This window comes from Balaenoptera musculus, chromosome 3, assembly GCF_009873245.2.
Source record: "Balaenoptera musculus isolate JJ_BM4_2016_0621 chromosome 3, mBalMus1.pri.v3, whole genome shotgun sequence".
NCBI classification, from domain to species: domain Eukaryota; kingdom Metazoa; phylum Chordata; class Mammalia; order Artiodactyla; family Balaenopteridae; genus Balaenoptera; species Balaenoptera musculus.
The window spans coordinates 125867288-125879683 of NC_045787.1; the positions used below are offsets into that span (position 1 = coordinate 125867288).

Consider the following 12396-nt stretch of genomic DNA (forward strand, 5'->3'; position numbering starts at 1 on the left):
CAAGGTTTCCTCCCGAGTGCAATTGGTCACTGACCCTGACTTAAGCTCTACCTGCCCATCCTGGGGCATCTTGCCCACCTCTGCCTGGGGCCTCCACAAATGATTTTTAAATCTTTGTCTCCAACCTGCAACTCTCTCCTGCTCTTCAGGCCTCCATGTGGAGCTGACCGTGCTCATCTCCCCCGGAAATCCCAAATCAAACTCATCTCCCTGCTCCCCTGAACACCTGCTCCTTACCATTTATTCCTGATCTCTATTAACGAAATCACGCTGTCACCAGAGTGACGAACTGGGCTGCATCCTAGCCTCCTCCCTCTTCCTTCACACCCACTCTCCATCTGCCTCCCCGCCCAGCCAATTCTTCCACCCAAGTTTCTCTCCCATCTATCCCCTCCGCACATCCCTATAGAAAGACTCCATCCCCTCTCTCCTGGACTGCCATCATTTTTAACATTTCTAAATAATCATACTGTTATTATTATTGTCCCTGTTGTCATTCACAGCTCTCCCCACCAGATTTGAAGGCTTCACAAGCCAGAGTACCATGTCTTCTTTAGTCCCACTGTAGCCCCAGTACATTTTATGGTGTCTAAAATGTAAACAGGAGCTCAAAAGTTTTTGGTGGAATGAAAGAATAGTCAACATGTATTAAGTTATGTCTCAGAAACTGTCCTAAGTCCTCTGCATGCATTTTCTCACCTAATCCTCATGGCAACACTATGATGGAAATATTACAGTTCCCATTTTACAGATGGGGAAGCTGAGGTCCACAAAGGTCATGGGACTTGTTCCCCACCACACAGGGGGCAGAGGTGGGATTCTAGCTCAAAGCCTGGGCATGTAAGCACATCACTGCACCACATCCCTTGGTGCACAGCCTCCTCAGGGGGTCCTGGCCCCAGTCTTGCACCCTCTGCACCACCATTGCTGTGATTCCTTGTGGCATATGTACCTTTGGTGACACATGAGAGAATTTTTTCTAGGAGGTGCCCAGATAAATATTTTTAAATAACTAGGTATTTATTTAATGTGTATTAAGGGGGAAAATGACTTAGCACAACATATTTGTGGTTTCTCTGCAATTATTGCTTAAGATAAGTCTAAAGTAATAGAAGTAAGTTATTTAAAGTTGATTTACGGAAAGATATTAAGCAAATAAAGTGTAAGTGGCATAAGGATATGGCAAAAATTGGGGCAAAAATTTGGGATGTCAAATGACTGAAGCTTGGGACTTTCCTATGGACACGTTGAGACCCGTACCCCAAACGCCAGTCAGTTCAGTTCTCAGGGTTCCCCTAAAGTGGTCTCAGAGACTCAGCCTGGAACACGCAGCGAACCGCCTCGTGCACTGTTTCTTTTCTCCCTCTGCAGGTAGATCATCTTGAAGGGGAGGCCTCACAGACGAGAGACGGGTTAAGGAGGAGGGCTTGGGGGTCCACCACCCACCCCGTCCAGGAAGTCTAGCAGTTGGACCCCATTCCGGCTCTGTGAGTCGGCTGAGGAAGGCAGGGCTGCAGAGAGCCAGAGAAGGCCCCGAGAAGAGCAGACACCAGGGCTTACTCGGAGCCTCCAGTCCGGGCCTCAGCCCAGGCGCCAGCTTCTCTGTGCTCCTGAGGAGAGGCAGCACCATGCTGGGCCCTCACCTCCCACCCCCGCCCCTGGGGCCCAGCGAAGGCAAGTCCTCCCCCTGCACATTTGGGCTTCCTGACGGGAGCTACAGGTGTCTGGCCTTGGAAGCCGAGGAGAGCGGCGGCGAGGAGGGCCTACAGGGAGAGGCGGGGCTCACGGACTTGGAGGAAAACGAAGTGGCCAGAAGGAGTGAGGACAACGCCTGCAGAGCCACCCAAGGGGCACCACAGCTTCCCAGAGCCCGGGGCATCCAGTCACCCAGGTGCTCCAGGGAGGTACGAGGGGGTTCCCAGCATGACAACAGAGCCAGCCAGGACTGGGACACGGTGAAGGCCCAGCAGGTGATGACAGCCAGCCTCAGCCCCAGCCCTGGGCCCAGGGTTGCCCAGAAACCAGGTAAGCTCATGGCCCTTTCCCTCTGGACTGCCAGAGTCATGGGGGACCCCACAGGTCCTTAACACAGGCACTCCTGACCATATTTTCCCGTGGTACACAAGAGACCATCAGAGTCCCACGGGCCTGCCCAGATTAACAGCTGTGGAGAGACAGGGGAGGCTGTGCCATACGTGTCATTCCAGCTGTACCACATCTAAGTCCACTCTTTTCTCTGCCAAAGAGGGCACGTGAGAAGGCAGCAAGAGAAAGCCACGTCATCATGCTTGGTTAAAAAAAGCCCATCGCTCACTCTTGTCTGCCCTTTGATCATTCGTGGTAACAAATGACCTTAGAGTCTGAGCAACTGATGGGGCAGGACCACCTTGCTGAACGTACTAAGTGCCAACTACTTGCGGGTGCTGGGGATGCAGCACGGGGTGAAACAGATGTGGTCCCTGCCCTCATGGTGCTTTTGAGGTACAGACTGAGCCTTTGATCTAAACCGACCTCCTAATTTTACAGGTGGGAAAACTGAGGCCCAGACTGAGGAAGAGACTGCTCCAGGTCACTCGGCCTGTCGGTGGCTGAGCCGAGCCCACATTCCTCATCCAGGCCTTGGTTTCCCATCTGTTAGAGGCGACAGAGGCACATCACCTGGGCTGCACTGATGACTCAATGACATTGTGTAGGGGAGAGCTCGGTGTGCATGGCACAGAAGGAAGGAAGGAAGGAAGATCAATTTCCCACAGGCGGCAAGAGTCGGCAGAGCAGGGCGGGACAGGGGAACCCACACTGAATCACCTCCACCGCTGGGTCCATGGCAACGCTGAAGTGGGTCCAGATGGGGAGGACATGAGCCGGGCCATGCTCGCTCAGGCGGGAGCCGCTGCCAGCAGATCCCGGGGGCGCAGGGCGTGCGGGGGACACAGGCCTGGGAGGGCTTGTGCGTCAGGAAACTGAAGGAGCACTTCATTTCTGTGCAGGCGTCGCTGACACCCAGCCTGGCATCTCACCAGCCTCCCACCCACTCTCTTTTCCGAAATAATTCTCTCCAGGCTCTGACCACCCCCCACGGGCACCATTCCCCATTCCCATGGCCCCCAGGCTTGGGTTACACAGGGAGCCAGGCAGGAACAAGGAGGGGTCTTCAATGCATTTGGGGTAGGAAGGAGGAGGATCCCAGGAGGATCCAGCAGCCTTGAACTTGGAGACAGGCCTCCACACCAGAGTCGACGCAAATCCAGGTCCCCTAGAGCCGGAAGCCTCAGGACCTGCTCCCTTCCCTCTCACAGACCATGGCTGGGGGTCAGGAGACATGGGTGCTGGTTCTGGACCTGATGCAACTAGCCAAGCCCCCAAAAATCCCTTCCCAGTTTCTTCATCTGTGAAAATAAAATAAAAATATGAGCCCTATCTACCTCATAGAGCTATCGGGAGGTTGTAGAGTAATCTAGATAAGCAGGTAAGGGATGTTGATAACAACTAAAATGATCATCGTCAGTGCAACAATACAAGAGCTATTCTTTGTTGAGCCCTCATGTGCCAAGTCCACTGTGCTAAGAGCTCTACACATATCACTTCATTTAATCACATAACAATCCCCATAAGGGACATACTGTTACTATCTCCATTATACAGAAGAGAAGACTGAGGCTCAGAGAATATAAGTGACTTGTCCAAGACTCATGGCCAGCAAGCTGCAAAGCCATGATTCAATCACAGTGTTTTGAATGTGGGGCTTTGCTCTTGGCTACCACTGTGCTCTGGATCTACACGGGCAAGTGCTGACTGCTGACACCCTTGAGGGGAAGAGACCATATATGGAGATACTACCAGTACTGACTCCTGTTGGCTTCTCACACAGAGCTGGCCCATTTCATGGTATCTCATTCTTGTTGATCTTACTCTAGCCTTTCAAGGCAGCTATTATTCTCCCCATTGTACAGGTGAGGCAACTGAGGCTCAGAGACTTATGTCCCTTGCTCAAGGTCACAGTCAGCGCTGGAGCTGAGACTATGGTCTTGTTCTTCTTGCTCACAGTCTGGTTCATTCCTCTCTTTAACATCTAGCCAGATGGTTATCTAGTTCTGTCCTGAACATTTCTAGGGACAGAAGTGGTAGGAGTAACCTCAGGAGGATGGAGTGGGCAGGGGAGACTTCTCAGAAGTGGAGGCAGAAAGGAAGCTGGGTCTTGCGAGAGAGTAGAAACCTGGGTGGTCTTGAGTCAGAGCCTACACTGGCCTTTCTGCACCCTTGAGAAAGGGAGTGGCCAGAGTCCCTTCTCTCTACGCAGAGGGAAGAGGCCTGTGGAGCTGCCAGGTTATTAGCAGATTAAGGCGTCCTTTTAAAACTTCCTCCCATTACTGCCAAAAGATTATAAGCATCTTCAGACAGTTACACCCATCCTTCCGCAATTATACCTGCCTCTCTTGAGTGCTCCCTGACAGTTTAAACTATGGGTCACGGCATCTTCTGCCTTGCGTATCCACCACTTGGCGGGGGGGGGGTGGGTTCCAGTGACATTTTGCTAAGGCCTGAGTACCAGCTGAGCAGGGCAGAATGGGGTCCTTGGCAGGCTGAAGGGTCAGGGGATGCAAAGAGATGAGGTGGGCAGCAGCCTGCAGCTCAAGTTTCCTGCTATCAGCTGCTGCCAACTTGAGAGAAGATACGTGGGAAGGAAAGTGTCCCATAGGGCTCCTCATCAGCGCTGGTTAGTCCATAGCTCACCAAGAGAGACCCACGCTGTACTTCCCACAAAGTCTCAGGTGGTCATAACTGGCAGGGCTTATTGAGATTATTCTATAGATAATCTTGTGGAGATTCCTAAGTCCAGAGATGGCAAGTGAATTGTCCAAGGTCACACAGTAAGCTGGTGGCAAAGCTACAGCTGGAACCCAGGGTTTCTGCCCCTCAATTCAGCTGCCAGGCCCTGTGTTAAATGCTTTGCATGGGTTATTTCTTTTCATCCTCCAAACAACCCTCTGAAGTTCATAATTTTCTTATCTGTTTGACAGATGAGGAAACTAAGGCATAACAAGTTTAGGTGACTTGTCAAAGTATCAGGCCAGAGGGTGGAGGAGCTGAGATTTGAACCCTGGGAGGTCTGGCCCATGCTTTCAACCACCCTCTGTGCTGCCTTGTCTCCATGGAGACAAGGCAGCAGGCTGTGTTCTTCTACCCACCTGGGGCTGGGGAAAGGTTGTTCAGACTTTGAGGGATGGTGGACAAGCCATACCCCCTCCTCCTTGGAGACACGCAGGGAGACATGGGATCCACTGCCAATCCAGCCCCTCCTCTGCCCGTGGCTTTGGAATTCCCACCTTCCCTCCTCTCCAGGCCATTGTTCTGGGGGTCCAGGTTATCTGGAGAATTTGGAGACCTTTCCAACTCTAGTGGACACTGCTCCAAGCCTTTGGGGTGGAGATGGGGGTGTGGATCTGGGTTGTCAGAGGAGCCCTGCCCCTGGCCATGTCTATCTTGTTGAGGCAGAGGAGTCAGCGCCCATGATGAGAGCTGATCCCTGGGCCAAGGACAAGGCCCCTGCTCCTCAGGCCCGTGGAATAGAGGGCAGACAGAGCGGCAAGGTGCTGCCCACTCTCCCTCCCCTCCCCGACCACGGTGACTCTAATAAGGGTGATGGTGTAGGAGCAGGGCTCACAGGTTCTCATAGACCTCACACGTGTACCCACACATACTCGCTCACACTCCCTACAAACACATGTGTATGTACAATGATGTCTACACACCATGTTCTTATGCAAACGCTCACGTGTATATATTCACAACTGCACACATGTGCATGCTCTCAGACACCAACACACCCGTGCATGGGGTAGACATTGGCACACACCCTCCCACAGACACCCCCCTCACCCATGCATGCTTAACTTTCACATGTGGACACATGTGTCAGATTTGCATACATAGCAGTCCCACCTGAAAACATACAAGCACACATATTCCCTCCCTTAGATACAGGTTAAAAGCATGTTCCTTTCTCCATTTTCTTTTGCTCACACACCTACACTGTGCAATCTCTCTTGCATGCACACACTCTCTCCTACAGGCATATCCACGCTGCACACCCACTGTCACATACCCACATACAGACCGAACCACTTTCTGTCCTTCCCTTCTCCCATCTCTTTCACTTTCATACCCACCCACACAGTAATCCTAGCCTCCCTCCCTCTCTCTCTCTCTTTCTCTCTCCCACACAGTTTGTTTCCTGGTTTCTCACAGGCTGGGCTATAGCACGTGCACTCACAGAGCAGGCAATACCCTGCCTGATGCGAATCCCCAGGACCCCTTCAGTGCCCACCTCCACCCCACCCCCCACCGTCACCTGGGACAGCCCCAGCACAAGAGCAGCCACCGGGTCAGAGGGATTCTCTGAAGCCATGAAGCCAAGCAGAGGGTCAGCAGCCAGGGAAGGGGTTTGTCCCTTCTGTCACCTGACCCCATGCACTCTAAGCCCACCCACTGGGGACAGGGCACGTCTCAAAACCAGGCCACTTGCACCTCGGCATTTCACAGAACCTTGGGTGAGTGGGCTTATATCAGCACATTTCCAACTTCCTCTGGCAGAAATCTAAACACAGAACCTTGACATAAAGGACACAGAAATGGAACCACCCTGGTTAAAGGGGTGGGGTACTTGGAACCCAGGGAAACTTCGGTGAAAACCCAGGACAGCGTTTTTCCAAGTGCTTTGTTTCAGAATTGTTGGGGGCGTGAAGGGTGCTTCTTATCAGCCCAGTTTCCAAGCCCATTGCTAGCCCCTCCACCACTGGGAGGGGGCACCTGATTGTGGAAATCTTGACTTTTCACAGCATCCCCACTAGATTCTGATGCACAATGACCCTTGCCATGGGGCTCTGAACGTCACTGCCCTTGTTGTTGCTGGCCCACTAGTTAAGACAGTGGATGGCCCCAGACTGCCTGGGAGGTGACAACCTTCCTCAACCTCCATTTGCCAAGGCCTACTTAGGCAGTCCTACCTGCCTAAGTCCTAGACAGTTATTCTAGTTACTGGGGCTGAGGAGGGAGAGGATGGGCCTAAGAGGGTACTGCATCTGGGTCTGAAAGGAAACGGGCTGGGGAGATGGGAGGTGGTGTCAGTTATGGGGACTCACAAAGACAGACTTAAAATGGGGTTAGTGGGAAGGATAGAGGAAAGAGGGGGGGATGAAATAGATGGGAGAGACATGAAGAAACTGAGTGAAAGAGAAAGCAGAAGGATTCAGGGACCCATCGAGAGACCCAAAAATTGAGGAGGAAACAGAGAGACAGACAATCAGGCAGCAGAGAGTGAGGCCAGGGAGAGGAAAGAGGGAGAGAGACGGGACCCGAGGGGAGACGGGAGGCCTAGCCCCGTGGCGGAGGGAGTCGCACCTCCGAGGGCTGGGCTGGGCTGGGCTGGGCGGGGCGGGGCGGGGCGGGCGGGAAGGGCGGCGCTAGGGCCCCGGGGAGCGGGCGGCAGGAGCGTGGCTCGCCAGCCCGCCCAGCTCTCCCGGCTCCCGGTCCCGGAGCAGCCTGCTAGGCGGTGGAGTGGGCTGTGGCGGAGGTTCGGAGGGGGCGCCCGGCGCGGGGGGGGCGGCGGGGGTCTCGATCGGGGCGGGGCGCGCTGACGGACGTGGCCAGGTGCGCGGAGGTGGCGGCGCCGGTGAGGTCGGGGACCGCGCGCGGAGGCTGGAGGTGAGTGAGGGGCGCCGGCCGGGCAGGGGTGACGGTGCCGAGCGAGCCTCGCCCCTTCCCACCTGTGCCGGTCTAGGTGCTGCCCGTGGAGATGGCACGTCTGGGCTCCAGTCCCCACACGCAGGGTGACCTTGGCCGAGTCGCTGCTACACTCTGGGCCTCAGTTTCCCCACCTGTACGGTGGGGTGGAGGCGGGGACCTGGGGAAATCTCGAAGCTCCGCGGCAGCTCAGCAGCGGGAGGACGCCCCGAAGCCGGGCTGCGTGGGAGCTCCAGCCCTCGAGCCCCAGCCCGCAAGCAGATCGCGGCCGGGGCAGCCGCGGGCCCGCGGGTCTGCGCCCCCCGGCCCGCTCTGGGGAAGGGGGGAACGGCTTGACTCCGGGAAGTGGCGGGTTGGGCTCTCCCGGGGGGTTGACCAACATGGGCGCCTGTGGGGCAGCGGGAACGGCGTGTGCTGGGCCCGCGCCCTCACCCCTTCCCGCGGGCGGGGCGCCCGGGTCCGGCTGTGAGGGCGAGGCACGCAGGACGCGGAACCCGCAGACCGCGGGGAACACCGGCGCGAGCCCCACCTGGGGAAATCGAGGCCTTTCCTGCGTGCCTGTGGGGGAGAGGGGGAACTGTCCTAAGGGCTCTTCACCGCATTCTCACAGTTTGCCCCAAGGTGAGCGCGGAGGCCCTAGAGGTGAAGGGCGGGGCTCCTATCTAACCACTACACCGTGGAATCAGGGGGCTCCATCCAGAGCCCGGACAGGACCTTTCTGAGAACTCGGGAGAAAAGGTCTCCCTCCTCCCCACCTCCACCCCAAGTTATAGGCTAACTCTGGATGGGGACAGGACCTCCCATGTTCCATGTCTGGGTTGTTCACAGGGACAAGAGCCAGTGGGGAAGCGGCATGCGCCCCAGTCCCCGTCCTACCCTGAGTGGCAGGTGGCACTGGAGTAAACCACCTTGCTCTGTGATCTTGGGGCAAGCCTCCTGCCCTCTCTGGCTCCCAGTGAGAGGGTGGGTGGGTGGCCCCTGAGGGGCTAACTGCGTTGGAGACAGCAGCACTGGTAGTGGCTGTAGGGGCAGTCGGAGGTTGCCCCACCCCTGTCATGTTGCACGATTAGGATGAGGCAGGATGCTGATTAGAGGGACTAGGGTACGCTGGGGTAGGGCACCGTAAGCCTTGCTGGTGCCAGCCTGACTGTCACCAAGGCCAGGCCGGACCCCCACCCTGTGTTGGGGGACAGCACCGCAAGCAAACTGATGGCCTCTTGCTCCTCCAGTGCTTGCTGTATTATCTCAGGCAGTGGAATGGGACCTCAAGGGAGGCGAAAATGCTTCGTTTGCTTGGGAGGTGGGGGAACACCTGCCTCTGTCTCCCTGTGGGATCTTGGGTTGGTTCCTCTTCCTCTCTTTCCTTATCTGTACAACGAGGGGAATGGACTAGGATAATTCTAGTTTGATATTCAGAGAACTTCCCAAAAGCAAATTGTTTGCTGCTATGCCACCTTGGCTCCCCATCGCCACTTTGCAGGCCTTGGAACAGCTCCCCCCACCCCCCACCCCTGTTCCCCGCCCCCAGACTAGTACCTAAATTAAACTGTGGTTGGAATCAGCATTTACATTATCAAAATAAGGCCTGTGAACTCCTTCCCTCCCTTGTTGTCTGCTGCCTTTCCCCTAAGGTAAAAAATAAAATAAAATAAAGAAAAAAGAAAAAAATCCTGTGGCATTTGGTGCCTGGTTCCCAACTGATCCCTAGCCTCTTCAGTCAGCATTTTATCTAATCTCCCCATTTTAGAGTTGGGGAGACTGAGGCCGGGGAGGGGAAGAGATTTGCTCAGGGTGGTTCTGTGAGGAGAAGGCAGCAGAGCCCCCTTTCCTTGGGACAGAGCAGCTCCTTGACAAGCAGGAGGGGCCAGTGTGGCAGAGGAGCACCTGGAGAGATGGGAGAAGCACAGGAGGAGCCTTTTCTCCATCTCCTCTCTACCCCTAGTCATGCTCTATCTCCCTGGATGACACATGTCTCCCTGAGCCCACTGCACAGCCCTGGGCGCTGGGCTGGGCGGGGGTCATCACACTTTCTCCACCGGCCAGGGCTGCCATCCCACAAGGCTGAACACACCTCCAGGCCTAGGGGCCCGGCCTGGGAGGCACCTTTTCCTTCAGGGCAGCTCCCAGGCTTCCAGACATGAGCTCATCGGAGATGCTGATGCCAGGAAGGGAGGGACAGAGGGGGAAGCAGGCTGGGCTGCCCAGATTGGGGCACCGAAGGCCCCTGGGGCAGTGGAGGGACACTGTTGTCAAGGACTGGCAGGCCCTGGCCCCACTGTAGTGTGAAGGCAGGGACAAGATAGGCCAACAGAGGGTCAACTGGGGTGGGGATGGGGACAGGCCAAGTGCCCTGGGCCATAGTGCAGAGTTGCAGGTGCTAGGCCAACCTCTGCCACTTGCTTGCTGTATGACCTTGGGTGAATCCCTTGCCCTCTATGGACCTCAGTGTCCCTGTCTAGCAATGGGGTACGTGGATCCTTAGGCACTGGGGTTACAATAGTGAACAAGATAGACTGGTCCCTGCCCTCAAGATTGCTTTTTAATTGGGGAAATAGGCAAGAAAAAGGGAAGCAAAGAATTCAGCAAGATAGTTTCAGATAGATAAAAGCAGCATGAAAAACAAACAAAAAGCCATTGCTAAGATGAAGAGCACTTAGAGGGGGTCTTTGTCTTGGTGGTTAGGGAAGGCCTCTCTCTGGAGGTGACACTGGATCAGCACCCTGAATGTTATTTGAAGGTGTGGTCATGGCTGCCTTTTGTGGAGTTGGCATGTCCAGAACTTGGGTCTAGAAGAATGGGAGGGATTTGGTTGGGAGGAAGGGTGTTTCAGAGGCTGGTGAAGAGTCTAAACTAAGAGCTGGGGGCAGGAAGTGGGGTGGGCATTGGCTGTAGGTTATGAAAATGTCTTCACCCCTCAGGGCTTCAGGCTGTCCACCCAAAGGAACCTAGGCCTGTGATCTGGTCACAGGGGCAGCTGGGCTCTACCAGGCCTGTGTGTGTGTGTGAGCTCAGAGTCCTTTGTGAACTGTCCCTGGACACTGTGGCTCAATCGCTACCCAGTGTGGCCAGAGAAGTCAATGTGGGGACAGCCTCCGGGCCCTGTAATTCCAGAGGCTCACAAAAGCCCTCTCTCTCCGAAATGAAATCTTTACCAACTGGCCACTGCCTGAAATTCCACCGTCCTAGCTTCATCTTTTCCACTCAGTGAGGCAGTATAGTATGGTGCTGTGTTGACCCTACCCTACCTACCCTGTCCAGCCTCCCAGGGCCTCTTCAAGTGAAGCAAAATTCGGTCTACTCCTGTACTAGCTGTTTCCTGTGTGCCTAATACACAGATCCTGTGGTTGGACCCCTGGATTCTCTCCCCAGCTTGCTGGGAGATCTTGAGCGTGTTATATAACCTTTCTAGGCTTTTGTTTCCTCGTCTATAAAATAGAAACAATAACAGACCCTACCTTGTACTGTTGTTCTGAAAATTAAATGAGATGATAAAAATAACTATTACCTATTAAATAGTATTATAATGTTTTGATCTCTGTTAAAATAGCAAGCCCTGGAGAAGAGGGACACTCGCTGAAGACTCATATCTCAGTATATGTTACTTTTTGACGTTTAGCCAGGAACAGGTTTGATAGTGGGAGGATGGGCACAGTATGGTGGAAAAGGGCCTGGATCGAGCTTCAGGAATGGATACTTGAACCTCCAGCCTTAGCCAACGAGCTGGTGGTCTTGGACAAATCATTTGCTTCCTCTGGGGCTCAGGCTTTGGTTCTGAGCTACTATGAAATGGACTAAGAAGGATATAAGGGGATCGTGAGTGTGAAAGAGCTCGACAGACACGAAAGCCACTGGGCTGGCAGGAAGGGTGGTCACCAGGGTGGGTCAGGAAGGGGCAGGCTGGATGAGCCTCAGAGACAGGAGAGTGGGCTGACGTGAGACTCTTGCATGTAATCCTCTGGAATAAAATCTCTTGGAGGCGAAGAGTGTTCGATAGGTAAAAGCCAAAGTTCTTGAAAAATAGTTAACATTTATGGTAACTTACTATGTGCCAGGGTGTTTTAAGTTCTTTACATGTCACCAACTCTATGAAGTAGGTCCTGTTATTATCAACATTTTACAGATGGGAAACTGAGGCACAGAAAGGTTAAGTGAGCTTCCCAAGGTCACACAGCTGGTAACTGGCCAGGTTCAAACCTAGGCAGTCTGGCCTCAAAGCCTGCGTGCTTAACTCCTGCACGACATGCTTTCTCCTGCCTTAGGTGGAGTGCCAGAGGCTCAGAGGGGCCAAGCCACGTGCTTAATAACACACCTCTTTCCCCTTCGATCCTTATCATCTCTGCCCCTCAGGTGCTGGAAGGGGGAGCCTCACTGGGTCTGGGGTCTGGGGCTCTGAGGTTGACCCTTGAGCCAGCTCAGCCTCTTATCGTCTCCCCTCATCCCCTGGGAGTAGGTCAGGGAGGATCATGTGTGCCCTGGGAATGCTGTGGGCAAAGGAGGCTCTGCCAGGGCCTGACAAGTGAGCGTCATTAGCGTAGTGAAGCTTGAGTGGATCCCAAGAGCCTGAGCTGTAATAAACTGCCATGGAGTCTGGCATGACTCTCATCACTGTACAGACAGGGTAAACTGAGGTCAGAGAGTCCAGGGACAGGCCCAAGC

The 12396-nt window shown here is 54.5% G+C and overlaps 1 protein-coding gene across 3 annotated transcripts in view; it reads left to right on the forward strand.

Moving 5' to 3' along the window:
• The first annotated feature begins 1402 nt into the window (after positions 1-1402).
• Positions 1403-12396, forward strand: part of SYNPO (synaptopodin) — a 36632-nt gene continuing 25638 nt past the window's right edge. The window contains exon 1 of one of the 3 annotated variants that reach the window (XM_036845907.1): positions 1403-2025. In XM_036845907.1, coding sequence (XP_036701802.1) covers positions 1629-2025 — 397 coding nt within the window. In that variant the 5' untranslated portion in view covers positions 1403-1628. The other 2 variants (XM_036845911.1, XR_005019209.1) reach the window with 2 other exon arrangements.